Genomic DNA, 15,641 nt, shown 5'->3' on the forward strand with positions numbered 1-15,641 from the left:
ACCGCGAAAGGCCAAGCGATCAGGATCCAGAGTGCCGAGGATGGCTAGTGGTTGTGCTTGCTGAAGCGCTGGCATCCCTCACACTTGAGGACAAGCGACTCGGCATCTTGGAGGGTCGTAGGCCAGTAGAAACCATGGCGAAAAGCCTTGGCTACCAAGGACCTTGAGGCGGCATGGTGCCCGCAATTGCCCTGGTGTATGTCGAGGAGGATCTCAATGCCCTTGTCTAGCTCGACGTAGCACTGAAACACGCCGGTGGAGTTACGCTTGACGAGCTCGTTGTTGATGATGCTATAGGCGGATGCCCGGCGCTGCACTTGCCGGGCCTCGGTCTCATCCATGGGGAGAACCCCGTTCTCCAGAAACTCTGATATGGGTAGGGCCCACGATGGAGCCGTCACTACAGCGAAGACGACCACCAAGGCGGGTTCCGGGGCAGCGGCCTCTGAGCTGGAGGCAGCAGCCCCTGGGTCGGGGATGGCGGCGACCGTGTCGAGGACGACGACAGCCAGGTCGAGGATGACGGGGCCCAGGTTGATGGCTGCAGCCCCCGAGACAGGTCCAGCAGTCTCTGGGCTGGGTTGGGCAGCCCTTGGGCCGGGATCGACAGTCCCCGAGCCGGGTTCGCCAGCCCCCGGGCCAGGTTGAGGCACGCCCGGGATCTCCGGAATGAAGATGGACTCGGAGTCCGGGGACGGGTTGATGGACGGCTTGTGTAGGTGCTCGAGGGAGACGTCGGATGGGATGGACTGCCGGGACGAGGCGATCTTGGTGAGCGTGTCGGCGGCCTCATTTTCCACACGCGGAACATGGAGGAATTCATAGCCTACAGAAAAACCAGACAGCTTTTGGACGAGGAAGCGATAGCTTGCCATGTTGGAGTCGCGGGCGTCCCACTCGCCAGAGCACTGGTGCACCACCAAATCCGAGTCGCCATAGCATAGTATGCGCCGGATACCGAGTTCCTTGGCAAGCCAGAGGCCATGCACAAGGGCTTCGTACTCGGCGACGTTGTTGGAGGCCGCGAAGTGGATCTGGAGTGCGTACCGAAGACGGTCGCCCTTCGGGGAGGATAGCACGATGCCGGCCCATAGGCCGAGGCACATCTTGGAGCCGTTGAAGTGCATGCGCCAGTGCGTCGAATCTAGCGGGGGTGGCAGGTACTGGGTCTCGGTCCAGTCGACGAGGAAGTCGGCCAGAGCTTGGGACTTGATCATTGTGCGGGGCTCGTAGAGGATGGTGTGGCCGACTAGCTCGAGTGCCCACTTGGCAACCCGGTGAGAAGCGTCCTGGCACCCGATGATCTCGCCGAGGGGGCCATGCTCACCATGGTAACAATGTGCTCTTGGAAATATTGCTTCAACTTCTTGGCAGTGAAATACACTCCATAACACATCTTCTGGTAGTGTGGGTAATTCTGCTTGGAGGCGGAGAGCACCTCGCTCAGGTAGTAGACCGAGCGCTGGACGGCTTGGATATTGCCCCTCTTCGGTCGCTCGACCACAATCACTGTGCTGACGGACCGCGAGGTGGCGGCAATGTAGAGCAACAACAGCTCCTTCTCAGCTGGTGCGGCCAGGACGGGTGCGGTGGAGAGCATGTGCTTGAGGTTCCAGAAAGCTTCATCTACCTGGTCGCTCCATTCGAACGGCGTCGTCTTCTTCATCAGCTGATACAGGGGCAAGGCCCCCTCGCCCAGCCGGCTGAGAAACCGGCTGACTGACGCCAAGAAACCAGTGAACTTCTAGACATCACGCAACCGAGCCGGCTTGCACATGTGCTCGATGGCCTTGATCTTCTCCGGGTTTGCCTCAATGTCGTGCTTCAAGACGAGGAAGCCGAGTAGCTTTCCGGCTGGGACACCGAAAACGCATTTCTTCGGGTTGCACTTGACTTGGTACTCGCGCAGGTTGGCGAATGTTTCCTTCAGGTCATCGAGTAGCGTGAGGTGCTGCTTGGTCTTCACCACGATGTCATCCACGTAAACGTGGATGTTGCAGCCGAGTTGCGGCAACAAGCATTTCTCCATGCAGCGCTGGAAGGTGGCACCGGCGTTCTTCAGGCCAAATGACATGGTGATGTAGCAATACACCCCAAAGGCCCTGATGAAGGACGTCTTCAGGGCATCATCTGGTTCCAGCATTATCTGGTGATAGCCGGAGTAAGCATCCAGGAAGGATAGGAGCTCACAGCCGGCGGTAGAGTCGATGAGTTGATCGATCTGCGGGAGGGCGAATGGATCCTTGGGGCAGGCCTTGTTCAGGCTGGTGTAGTCGATACACATGCGCCAGGTCTTGTTCTTCTTCGGGACGAGGACTGGGTTGGCCAACCACTTGGGGTGAAACACTTCCATGATGAAGTCGGCCGCCAAAAGCTTGGCGACCTCTTCACCAATGGTTCTTCTCTTCTCCTCAGAGAAACGTCGTAGGGGTTGGCGGACAGGCTTGGCATCCTTGCGGGCGTGGAGTTTGTGATCGGTGTACTTCCTCGGGATACTCGGCATGTCCTTTGGGGTCCATGCGAAGATATCCTGATTCTCACGGAGGAAGTCGACGAGCTCGCCTTCCTATTTGCTGTTGAGGCGGGTGCCTATGACAACATACTTGCTGCAGCTGGGGTCTTCCAGGTTCAACTTCACTTTCTTGGTCTCCTTGGAGGGCTTGAACGAGGCCACGTCGACCAGCTCCTCGGCCGGAACCGGCACGGCCGACATCTGGCTGGCCAGGGCGACGATTCGGTCGAGCTGGCGCCGCTCTTCGGCTATGACCAGCGACTCGGCCAGTTTGGCGCCGTCTCGGGCGCACTCCAGGGACATGCGGTAATCGCCAGTGATGGTGATGAGGCCCCTCGGACCCGGCAGCTTCATCTTCAGTTAAGCGTAGTGGGGGATCGCCATGAACTTGGAGAGAGCAGGCCGGCCCAGCAGCGTGTGATACGCGCTGGACAGATCCACCACCTCGAACCAGAGCAGCTCGCACTGGAAGTGGTCGCTGGTGCCCAACAGGACATCGAGCCGGATTCGGTCGATCGGAGAGTAGGAGAGGCCGGGAACGATGTTGTGGAAGATCGTCCGGGTCGGCTCCAGGTCCTTGGCCTCGAGGCAGAGCTTGGTCATGGTGTCGCAGTAGAGGATGTTGATGCTGCTGCCGCTGTCGATGAGAACCCGGGAGAATATGCACGTGCGCCGGGGCGTGACAATGGTAGGGTTGAGAACGAGGGTGTAGCCACCCAGGTTCGACATGACTGCTGGGTGGTCTTCCCAGGTCCAAGTGACCGAGCGTTCCGACCAGTGCATGTATTCTGGCTTGGCCGGGATGACGGTGTTCACCTCCTGCTGGAGCAGGCGCTTGCTACGCTTGTCGTCACCGAGGCTGGTGAAGACGACGTAGGCCATGTTCTGGGCATGGTAGACATCGTTGCACATCGCGCCGCCAGCCGGGGGCGGTGGAGGAGGCGGAGGCGGCTTCCCTGCTCCCGGAGCCGGGGTCGGAGGAGGCGGGATGTCGCCCCTCATGATGCGCTTGGTGATGGCGCACTGCCGAAGCGTGTGCATGGACGGCCTCTGATACGTCTCCAACGTATCTATAATTTATGAAGTATTCATGCTATTATATTATCAACCTTGGATGTTTTATATGCATTTATATGCTATTTTATATGATTTTTGGGACTAACCTATTAACCTAGTTCCCGGTGCCAGTTTCTGTTTTTTCCTTATTTTTGAGTTTTACAGAAAAGGAATATCAAACGGAGTCCAATTGACGTGCCAAATTTTGACGATTTTTTATGGACCAAAAGAAGACCCCGGAGTAAAAGAGTTGGGCCAGGAGAGTCCCGGGGCATCCACGAGGGTGGGGGCGCGCCCACCCCCCTCCCCCCAGGCGCGTGGGCTGCCTCGTGGACGCCTCGGGCACCTCCTTGATGTGAGACCGACGCCAAAAATTCCTATAAATACAGAAACCTCAGAAAATTAACCTAGATCGGGAGTTCCGCCACCAGAAGCCTCCGTAGCCACTAAAAACCAATCTAGGCCCTCTCTGGCACCGTGCCGGAGGGGGCCATCATCACCGGAGGGCATGGAGGAGGATCCCGGAAGGGCCATCATCACCATGAAGGCCAAGGACCAGAGGAGGGACCTCTCCCCATACAGGGGGAGGCCATGGAGGAGGAAGCACAAGGGGGAGAACCTCTCCTCCTCTCTCTCGGTGACACCGGAGTGCCATCCAGAGGGGAATCATCGCCGCGGTGATCGTCTTCATCAACATCACCATCATCATCACCATCCTCATCTCTTTTACGCGTTCCACTCTCCCACACCCCGCTGTAATCCCTACTTGAACATGGTGCTTTATGCCACATATTATGATCCAATGATGTGTTGCCATCCTATGATGTTTTGAGTAGATATCCTTTGTCTTTGGGTTGATTGATGATCTAGATTGGTATGAGTTGTATGTTTTACTTTGGTGTTGTCCTATGGTGGCCTCCGTGTCGCGCAAGCGTGAGGGATTCCCGCTGTAGGCTGTTGCAATACGTTTATGGTTCGCTTATAGTGGGTTGCGTGAGTGACTGAAACACAAACGCGAGTAAGGGGGTTGTTGCGTATGGGATAAAGAGGACTTGATGCTTTAATGCTATGGTTGGGTTTTACCTTAATGATCTTTAGTAGTTGCGGATGCTTGCTAGAGTTCCAATCATAAGTGCATATGATCCAAGAAGAGAAAGTATGTTAGCTTATGCATCTCCCTCATATGAAATTGCAATAGTGATTACCGGTCTTGTTAACAATTTCCTAGGACAATTCCGCACACCGATCCACCATTATTCCACACTCGCTATTTATAATATTTAGTAATATATTCTAACTTTATGATAACAACACCTACTTTCATATTTTAGCTCTCCGATATCATACAAAGTTATACACTTCATACCCACAACATAGTTTTATTTCTTGTTGCTAGTTGGAAGCAAACGTTCGGTGTACGTAGAGTCGTATCAGTGGCAGATAGGGCTTGAGAGAATATTGATCTTACCTTTATCTCCTTGTGGGTTCGACACTCCATACTTATCACTTCCACCTTTGGGAATTGCTACGATGATTCCTTGCATTTGGGGATTATCAAGCTCTTTTTTGGCGCCGTTGCCGGGGAGCAATAGCGTGGGGTTGATATTCTCGTGTATACTTGTTTTCTTTCTTCACTAAGTAGATTTTGTTTTTTCTTTTTGTTTCTGTTTAATTGTGGGTGAAACATACAAAAAAATTAACAATGAAAGTACAAAAATATTACTTGCCTCTCATGCCTAAAAAGTTTTTCAAAAAGAGAAGTGATTGGAAAGTTATGCATTGAAGAAGTGAGGGTCGACCTTGAGCACTTGTGTTCATGCTCACGGAAACAATGTAGAATTTTTCATGGAAGTTTCTTTGTAAATAATTATCTCCTTATATATCCATTGTATTATAAAAGTAATATGCCAAGCCTTGGTTTTAGGATGATTAGATTGCTTGCTTACTATGTGCAGAACAAAAACAGAAACTTTGGCTGTAGCGCGTGATTTTACATTTTTTACTGGAAAGTCAAATGGGTCTGAAACTTTTTGCATGCTACTTATGTAATTTTTTTCCAAATTTCAAAATTTATTTCATAATTTTTGGAGTTACAAAAGTTTACTAAACCTCCAGATTACTATAGACTGTCCTGTTTTAGACAGATTCTGTTTTTCGTGTGTTGTTTGCTTATTTTGATGAACCTATGGGTAGTGTCAGGGGGTATGAACCATGGTGAAGTTGGAATACAGTAGATATAGTTCTAATATGAAATTGGAATGAGTTTGAAACAGTACCTAAAGATAGTGATTTGCTTTATTACCCCGCACAACGATAAAATCCCAGGCACTCGTGGACTTCATCAATGATTGGACGGAGTTAGAGGCACCAGAAGAAAAACCGGATAATACATATTGGACTATTCATTTTGATGGGTCCAGACAGTTGGAGGGCTCGGGGGCTGGAGTCATACTAACTTCCCCACGAGGTGACAAGTTTTGTTATGTCCTCCGTTTAATGTTCCCTTGTATTAACAATGCAGCTGAATATGAGGATTTACTCCACGGTCTTCGGATGGCTAAGGAGATGAACTTAAGCCGGGTTAAGTGCTTCGGGGATTCAGATCTGGTGGCTCAACAGGTGTCTGGCACTTGGGATTCTAAAGACCCACTCATGGCTGCATATCGGCGAGAGGTGGATACAGTGGCTGGTCACTTCAAGGGTTATCAGGTGGACCATGTAGACCCGCGAAAGAATGAAGCAGCGGACGCTTTAAGTCATCTTGGTTCTCAGCGTAAACCGGTTCCGCCAAATGTCTTTCTTGACGTATTGCATAATCCGTCAGTCAAGGTACCAACAAAAGAAGAGTTGGCTATTCCTGATCCAGAGGCTCAATTGGTGGCAGCTTTGCACGTCATACCAGATTGGATAATCCCATATCTGGCTTACATGAACCAGGGCGAGTTACCAGACGATGAAACATTGGCCCGACAGATAATCCGGCGTTCCAAGTCCATGACCATACTCAACGGGGAGCTACATCATTACAATGTTTCAGGAGCACTTCAGCGTTGTGTTTCTCCTCAAGAGGGTTGTGAGATTTTGCGAGAAATCCATGAAGGGGATTGCGGTCACCATGCCGGTTCAAAGTCTTTGGTTGCTAAAGCTTTTTGCCACGGTTTTTACTGGTTAACAGCTCATGCTGATGCGGGGGATTTAGTCAAGAGATGTGACGGTTGTCAAGAATTCGCCCGCCGTGCTCACATTCCGGCTCAAGAGTTGAGGATGATTCCAATAACTTGGCCGTTTGCGACTTGGGGGCTTGATATGGTTGGACCCTTCAAGCGATCCAAGGACAAAAAGACCCACTTGTTAGTGGCAGTTGATAAATTTACCAAATGGGTGGAGGCAGAACCAGTCAGTAAGTGTGATGGGGCCACGGCGGTTAAATTCATCAAAAAGGTGATATTCCGGTTTGGCTTTCCACACAGTATTATAACTGATAATGGTACTAATCTGTCAAAGGGGGAGATGGAGGAATTTTGCCAACGTGAGCACATCCGGCTAGATATAGCATCAGTGGCTCACCCCTAGTCTAATGGTCAAGCGGAGAGGGAAAATCAAGAAATTTTACGAGGTATCAAACCCAGGCTTATGGTTCCTTTGAAGCGGACACCGGGTTGTTGGGTTGAGGAGCTACCTTCTGTGTTATGGAGCATCAACACCACACCCAATAGGTCTACGGGTTACACACCTTTCTTCATGGTTTATGGAGCGGAGGCAGTTCTTCCTAGTGACATCTGTCACGACTCACCCCGTGTGACAGCTTACGTTGAAGCTGATAATGAGAAGGCACGCCAAGATTCCCTGGACCTGTTAGATGAAGAGCGTGATCTTGTAGCAGCACGTTCAGCGATTTATCAACAACATCTCTGACGTTCTCACAGCCGCCGGGTTAAGACCAGAACCTTTCAAGAAGGCGATTTGGTGCTCCGGCTCATCCAGGATCAGACTGATATGCACAAGTTATCCTCACCTTGGTAAGGACCCTTTGTGGTCAGCAAGAATCTGCACAACGGGTCATACTACCTCATTGATGTTCAAGAGCACAAAGACTCACGTAAATCGGAGGAGGAGACCAAGCGGCCATGGAACATAGCTCTTCTTCGGCCTTACTATACTTGAGCTATAGGCTCTTCATATGTACATATTTATGACGATGTATATATTATATAATAAACCGGAGCCTCCATTAAAGCGGGGTATTTGTTCTTTTTACATCATGTGTGTGCTTACAAGAGTTTGCTACTGACAAAGTGGAGTTTTTTGTTAATCCGGTCTCTGCAGCCACACAGATATAAAAAAATCACTAGGGGGCTTGGTCATATTTGAACCATAGCTACACCTCTTGATCGGTTTGAAACCATGAAGGGATATCACTAGGGGGCTTGGTTGTTATCGCACCATAGCTACACCTCTTGATAGGCATTTAAGCCACAACGGAAATTATGTGGGGCCAAAGAGAGTGTTTCACGAAGCACAAACTCAAACATGGGCACCCACTAAGCATAGCTCACAATGTTACTTGGGGGCTCTTTTTACAAAGCAACAAAGAGTTTGAAAGGACCCTTGTAATTGGCTATCAAGCCACGGCTTGGAGGCCTGGTGTATTCACCTAAAACCCCAGGTTAACCTGCCTTCATCAAGTAAGCCACTCCTGTCCAGGTAATCCTGGTATGACCCGCCGAACGCTTGACAAGTCAATCTTTTACAGACCCTGAACTTGTCAAAGTTAAAATGATGATTGGTTAATTGGAGGCCCATCTTAAAAGGCTTTGTTAAATGGTTTAACTCAGAGGCCTGGCAGCCCATGAAAAGCCTCGATTTGGAGCCTGGCAGCTCGTAAAAAGCCTTGCATATTTCCTTTTTGACTCTTATTTGTTAAGGTTTTTACTTTATAAAAAGTTCATAATGTCTTTTGATAAACCGGTGTCCTTGACCCGGCTTACTTTTCAACTACAAGTTGTCAGTACATGATCAGTTATAAATCGGTGTTCATTACCCCGGTCTGGTTTGACTAAATCGCCAGTGCTATAAAGAAAACCCGGTGATTATTATATCCCGGTATGGTTTATTATCATAATCCGGCAATATATGGATGGAGTTATTAATACTCCGGATTGGTGTTAACACCTTTACCAAATAAGCAGTTGGTCAACCAACGAGGTATGTTGCACATATTACTTTTATACAACAACTTTGATCATTCATCTAAGTATTGTATATTTCTTGAGCATCATAACCCATCCAGTGGTAAACCACTAGGACACATGGCCAGTTTTTGTATTCAGGAATGAAACTCTTCCCGCGTTAAGGATAAATCGATACCAAAAGGTAGAACAAGTTTTCACATCAGCAAAGTGTCACAAAACATGCTCGATGGCATCACAGATAAAGGAGTTTTCTGCTATCCTATTACATGAAGCTTTCAAACGGCTCTAATTGAATAGTTGTTTTTAAGCATTGGCACACAATAGCCGGTAAACCGGCGGCCGGTTTAAGACTCTTCATCTGGACGGTTTGATGGTTGAGGGTCAGTTGGTGCGACCACTTCTTCTTCATCCCTCCCCAGACGCTGGAAATCAACCGTCGACCAATCGATTCCAGTTAACGCTTGAAATGCAGCCTCTTCATGGATAAGGCTGGAAGGGTTAATATCAGGAGCATAGGTATGCTTACGAATTGGAGGTACAAGTTCTTCAACTTCATGGATTTCAGTAGGCTGTCTCTTCCCTTCGGTGTCATAAGCCGGTTGGAAATGAGACAAGTCTGTGTCCTCTGCCAGTTTGCTGGCTACTGGCCGCATTTCTTTGGTCAGCCTTCGGAGGTCATCATTGTCGGAGTTTGAACCATCCTCCTTTACACCTGGGTATCCTTTGATAATGTCCTCCGCTTCAAGATCAGGGATCTATGCCTTCGCTCTGATTAGTGCGGTTAATGCGCCTGCTCTTGCAGCTGCCTTCTTCAAATCGGTAATCCGGGCTGGTAACATGGCCAGCTTCTCAAGAGTCTCTTTTATCAATGATGGTGCCGGTTTATTATAAGCGGCAGTGCAAATAGCCCGCTGCGACCCAGAGTATAACTGTTCCATCAAGGTATACGCCGCTTTAAGCTTCATCCACATGTCTGTGCCCAGATGAGCAATACGAGTGCCTGTGACGGTTTAAAATCAGCATTCTAATCAATAATAAGATTCCATGAATTGGACGAACTGCACAAGGAGATACTTACCAAACACAGCGGAAGTCATGGCGTTGATTTGCCGTTTCAAACCGGCTAATTCATCTGCAACTGGTTTCAGGGCCGCCTCAGCATCCTTAGCTCTTTTGGTTAAACCGGTTTTCTCGGTTTCCCAGTCAGCACGATCTTTGTTAAAAGACTCTTTCAGCTTTTCCATCGCTGCCAGGGCTTTGGTCAGCTCCTCCTTTGCTTTTGCAGCCACTGCTTGTTGAGATTTCACATTCTCTTGCAAATCAGCAGTCCGGGCATCTCTATTGCTTAATTCGGCCTACAGTAATGAAAAAATGTCAAACAACAGGGTATATATTTTCTAAAGTACAAAGCGTATAACAAGTTATCCACTTCGTACTTGGGGGCTAATGCCTATTTTGTCTGATTCACTACTTCTTTTATCAAGTCTCCAGAACAATGCAAGCATTATCCTTGACACTTGGGGGATAATGTATATCTGTTCAAAATGGATGCAAGGATTAAAACCTGGCTTACCTTGCAAAGCTAAACCGGCCTTTGGGGGCTACGTTGAGGAAAACTATATTATCACATTGGTCAGGTATCGGCCTTGGTTTTTACTACGGACCTAACATTTTGAGGATCAGTGGAAGAGACTTAAAGTATTACAAAGACCCGGTTCATGATAACATCATAAAACGGCCCTTGGGGGTTGCTTGGGCTGGTGTTTTCAACTTTGGAATCAACAAGTAAAGGGAGATGAAAATACCTCGTAGTGTTCCTTCATCAAATTCACCAAACCGGCTTCATAGTCATGGTTTGAGTGCAAACGGTTTAAAAAACCGGAGTGAAGCTCTTCAGCGTTGAGATGGGCATAACTTGATAGATCACTACTCCATTTTCCTTTTTCCCTAGAAGCCTGCTCTTCTTTGGCACTATGTTGAGCCAAGACTACGGGATGGCCAGGAGAGCTGTGGCCCATTCCGGTAATGATAACGTCGTCTCCTTGGCCTGCAGTGTTTTTGGCTGGGGATAATGGAGTCTCAGCATCTCTCACCGGACTAGCCCGGTTTGGCGCTGCCAGTTCAGTATCAGGCGCGGTGGGCTCAGCGTCTATTGGTTCATCAGTGTTTGGACATTGAAGGGGTGGTTCATCAGAGGCGGCTTCAGGATGAGGGCCCTCCGGTTCACAAGTTTGGTCTGGTTCACCTCTTGGTTCTTCTTCAAAAGTGGCCGGGTCTTCGGGCGGATTGTTGACCCGAGCTTTCTTGTTGGGTCTGGCTTTGGCTCTGCAAAAAAAATTAAAAGAGGGTTAGCATCTTATTCAAGATTTACAATGCATTGAAGGGAAAGGTTTTAAAGCTTACCCAGCCACAGTTTTCAGAGGAGGGAGTTGAGTTGCTGTCGACTCGCCAGAGGATGAGGTAGGTGTCACCTGATAATTTGAATCAGACGGATTAAGAGGTTGTCTGAAATAACCTGCCTTGGGGTAAGAATTGGCAGGAGTAGGAGAGACCTCAGACCGGCGCTTCCGAACCGGGGTATCAGGTAAACCGGCCGAAGTGACCTGTTGGCCACTGTGTCGGGTTGTCCGGCGAGCTTCATGCTGCTGAGTCTTCAAAATAAATGTTGGATCCAAGTGAGCAAGAGGATGAGAAAAGCTTACTTTCCGGACTGCTTGACGGGTTTTTTTTTGTTGACTTAGAGTCTGCACCGGAGGAAAAGGTAATTACCTCTACATCATCAGCTTGGCTGCCTTCTGCGTCCTCCTGAGGAAGATCATTGTTAATGAGATGCATGAAAAGGGAGCCAGGTGAGTCAAGTTCTACCTCAACTTCCGAATCATCAGCATCGTCATCAAGTTCCATATTGATCCGGTCAGCTGTTTTCCGTTTTGACGTCCGTTTGACGGCTTTGGTTTTGGGGCGAGATGGTTTGACCGCTTTATCCCCAGTTGGCTTTACTGCTTTCTCTACGAATTTCCGTTTCTAGAAGGGATCATCACCCTATACATACATACATACACAGAAGAAGGATTACAAGTTGTGCACATTAAAGATATCAGAGATGAAGAATTATAGTGCTTACAACAGGCGGTTTGTTCCGAGTGTAGAAGGGGAGCAAGCCGGTTTGACTACAGACTAATTCCGATTCATTCAAAATTTTCTATACACCTTCAGTGACCTCTTCATCGGTCACTTGAATGTTGCAATGGTGTTGAGGGTCTTCAACATCACCGGTGTACTCACACATTAAACCGGGGCATCGGCTTAGCGGCAAGATGCTCCAAGATATCCAACAGCGCACGAAATCAACGCCTGTTAAACCGTTGGCAATAAAAGCTCGGAGTTTGGCGAGTTGAGGGGCATATTTGGCCCTTTCTGCAGAACTTAAGCGTTGCGGCATTGGATGGGTGTTGGAAAGCCGGTGATCACGAAAGCCTGGGAGGGGATTCTCATCTTCAGGAGAAGTATCTCTGCAGTAAAACCAAGTCTGGTTCCATTCCTTGGGGTGGCTGTGCAGTTTGGCATGAGGAAATTCAACTTCCTTCCGCTTCTGAATTGAGACACCACCAAGTTCAGTGTTGGGGCCATTTACAAATTCTGTGCGCCGGTTCAGATGAAAGAAGTCCTGGAATAGCTCCGCAGTTGGTTCTTCTTGTAGGTACACTTCACAGAAGACCTGGAAGTTGCATAGTTTGGATACCGAGTTGGGTCCGATGTCTTGAGGATGAAGTTGAAAACTGGCAAGCACATCTCGGTAAAACTTTGACCCTGGCGGTTTGAAGCCACGGCCTATGTGGTCAACAAAGACCACAACCTCACCCTGCCTCGGGGTCGGAGGATTTTCTGCTCCTGGAACTCGACATTTAATTTCAGTTTTCTTAGGAAAGGTGCCGATGCTGACCATATCGTTCAATTGTTCCTCGGTGACCCGGGAACGAGCCCAGTTGCAAGCGGTAAATTGCTTGGCCATTGTGGAACAAAAAGGCTGGAAAAGAAAGACCGATTTACAAATCACTCATGATGACATGCGAGATGCAATGGAGTAAAAGATATACTACTATGTGAAATTGCATAAACCGGAGACCAATGCAATAATGGATAACAAGGCAATTTTAGAACAGGGGTATCCAGACACTGTTAAACCGAAGTATAACGATGGAGGTAAAAGGCTCCTCCGGTTTATCAGAGGGCTAATGGTATAGATTGCTTATACAAAGGTAAATCCCCGAAGTGATAAGAGGGTACAGATCTAAGGAAAAAACAACTAGGTAAGGTAAAACAGGTTTCACAAGTTGATGTTGCAGTTTCGGATCTGAGGCATATCAGAAAAAGGGAAATATATTCAAAGCCGAAGAAGCAGTACTAAATCAATGGGTGAAGGTTCAGATGAGATCTTCTGTTTTGAGATACATAAATGGAAACAGAGGCTAAAAGCTATCAGTATGCAGAACAGATATTTAGAGTTTTGTCAAGAATCATCGTATGAACAAAGAACGCTGGTGAACGCCGAAGAACGTCGAAACCCTAGAACAGATCCATGGCGGAAAGAAGCATAGAACTTACCGGAGCTGATGAGGAAGCGGAAAGGTGCCGCAGTATTCTGGTGCGTTCAGGGTGATGCAGCGGCCAGGATCAGAGCAGAGGCGACGGTCGACGGTGGCGGCGGAGCTCCGGAGGCTGAGCAGTGCAAGGAAGATGACCCGAAGAGGCACGAGGGGGAAAAGGTGAAAATGACCCCTCGGTCCTATTTATAAAGGCAAGGGATAAGTGTCAGGCGCGAAAATCGAGGGGCCATAAATTTGGAAGTGAGGCAGAGCTTTCGCCTCGATTGTCGGAGGCCCATTAATGAAGATGTGTCATACGCAGTTTTTTTTACAGATGACGTCACGACGGTTTACCACGATCCAAGAAGATGACGTCACAACAGTTTACTAAATTATGAGAAGATGTTGAAGACGAAGTTTTTACTAAGGATTGAGATGAACCTGTTCAAATCAATCTGGGGCCTAATGTTGGGGATATTACTACTGGGTGTAAACCGGCCAGAAAAGGCCGGGTTAATTTCATCCGTAGTGGATTATGCTTGAAGCCCATGTAGACAGAAGAGGAAAGGCCCAGGGCCCAGAAACCGGTTTAAAGCCTGTAGCCATAAACCGGCATTAATATGTAACTTGCATTGTAAGATAGAAAGAGTAGAGGCCGAACCGGACACGTTTATGAGCCGGTTGCGGGACTCTGTAAACCGATGGGTGCCACCCGTGTATATAAGGGGATGACCCGGCAGCAGTTCAAGGGACAGGCAACAATTCGAGAGCCTGACAAAGCGGATTCGCTCCCTGGCCTTCGAAACCCAAGCAATACCAATCACAACTAGACGTAGGCTTTTACCATCATCGAAGGGGCCGAACTAGTATAAAACTCCCTGTATCCCCTTGTCCGGTTTAACCCCTGTAAGGGCATATTTATCCCTAAGTGTTTTGGTGATTGATGACAACGCATTTGCGGACTAATCGTGTGCCTTGAGTATTCCAGACACTTCATTGCTAGGCACAAGATGATTGGGTGCCCCTCGAAGACTGATGAAGACGGCGTCTTTTCTACGTTTCTTCTTGGTGGATTTGAGTCGTGGGAAAGCCGTACTATTAAGAGGGGGTCCACGTTGGAAAGGTTTGGGTGGAATCATCACGTACACGTCTCCTTCTTGTCCCCTCCTTTTTTGATTGGAGCTTCCTCCGTTTTCTTGCCTCCCTTGTCTGGCTGCTGTGGTTGGTTGCGGTAGTACTGCTCCCAGGAAAATGGTAGTACCGTAGGCATCCGCGGTAGTACCGCGCGGTGGCGCGGTAGTACCACAAGTGCCCACGGTAGTACCGCTCCCCTGGAGCCGCACTACCGCTGCCCACCAGGCTAGTGCCACCCCTTTGCGGTAGTAGGGGCGGATGTAATTTTTTACATTCGCACCTACCGTGGTAGTACCGCTTTCGCCGAGCGGTAGTACCACGCTATGCAGTCAGGAAGTAGTACCGCCCCTCGGCAGTACTACTATGTCAGGTTTTTGCTACTTCCGTTTCTTTGCGGAAGTAGGCACAGAAGTTCCCTTCCCCCTGGCTGGGGTGTTTGCCTTGCGGTAGTACCGCATGGGGGGCGCGGTAGTACCGCGTGTGCGGAAGTACGGCCCCCAGTTCCTACGCGTCTGTTTATCTTTTCTGTTGCTGGGGTTGTGGAAGTACCATGGGTTGGTATGGTAGTACCGCACAGCCGTGTGGTAGTACCACTTGGTTGCAAGCAGTAGTACCGCGCGACCTTGCGGTAGTACCGTTGGCCAGGCGCGGTAGTACCGCTGGCCGCGGGCTGGTTGATGGGTAACGGTTGGATCCTTTTCCCACACTATATAAGGGGTCCCCTTCTTCCCCGTTGACTTACCTCTTCCACCCCAAGCTCCATTATTGCTCTAAGCTCCATTTTCACCCGATCTCCCTCCCTAGCCGACCAAACTTGTTGATTTGCTCGGGAGTGGTTGAGAAGGCCTCGATCTACACTTCCACCAAGAGATATTTGATTCCCCCACTAATCCCTTGTGGATCTTGTTACTCTTGGGTGTTTGAGCATCCTAGACGGTTGAGGTCACCGCGAAGCCGTAGTCCATTGTGGTGAAGCTTCGTGGTGTCGTTGGGAGCCTCCAATTGAGTTGTGGAGATTGCCCCAACCTAGTTTGTAAAGGCTCGGTCGCCGCCTCCAAGGGCACCAATAGTGGAATCACGGCATCTCGCATTGTGTGAGGGCGTGAGGAGAATACGGTGGCCCTATTGGCTTCTTGGGGAGCATTGTGCCTCCACAACGCT

The 15,641-nt window shown here is 49.1% G+C and overlaps 1 protein-coding gene across 1 annotated transcript; it reads right to left on the minus strand.

Moving 5' to 3' along the window:
* Positions 1-1,249: 1,249 nt before the first annotated feature.
* Positions 1,250-1,666, minus strand: LOC147958938 (uncharacterized). The gene has a single exon (XM_087532375.1). The coding sequence runs from the start codon at positions 1,664-1,666 to the stop codon at positions 1,250-1,252; it is 417 nt and encodes a 138-aa protein (XP_087388501.1).
* Between the last annotated feature and the right edge of the window lie 13,975 nt (positions 1,667-15,641).

This window comes from Triticum urartu, chromosome 7A (assembly GCF_056163025.1).
Source record: "Triticum urartu cultivar PI428250 chromosome 7A, HENAU_Tu73, whole genome shotgun sequence".
NCBI lineage: Eukaryota > Viridiplantae > Streptophyta > Magnoliopsida > Poales > Poaceae > Triticum > Triticum urartu.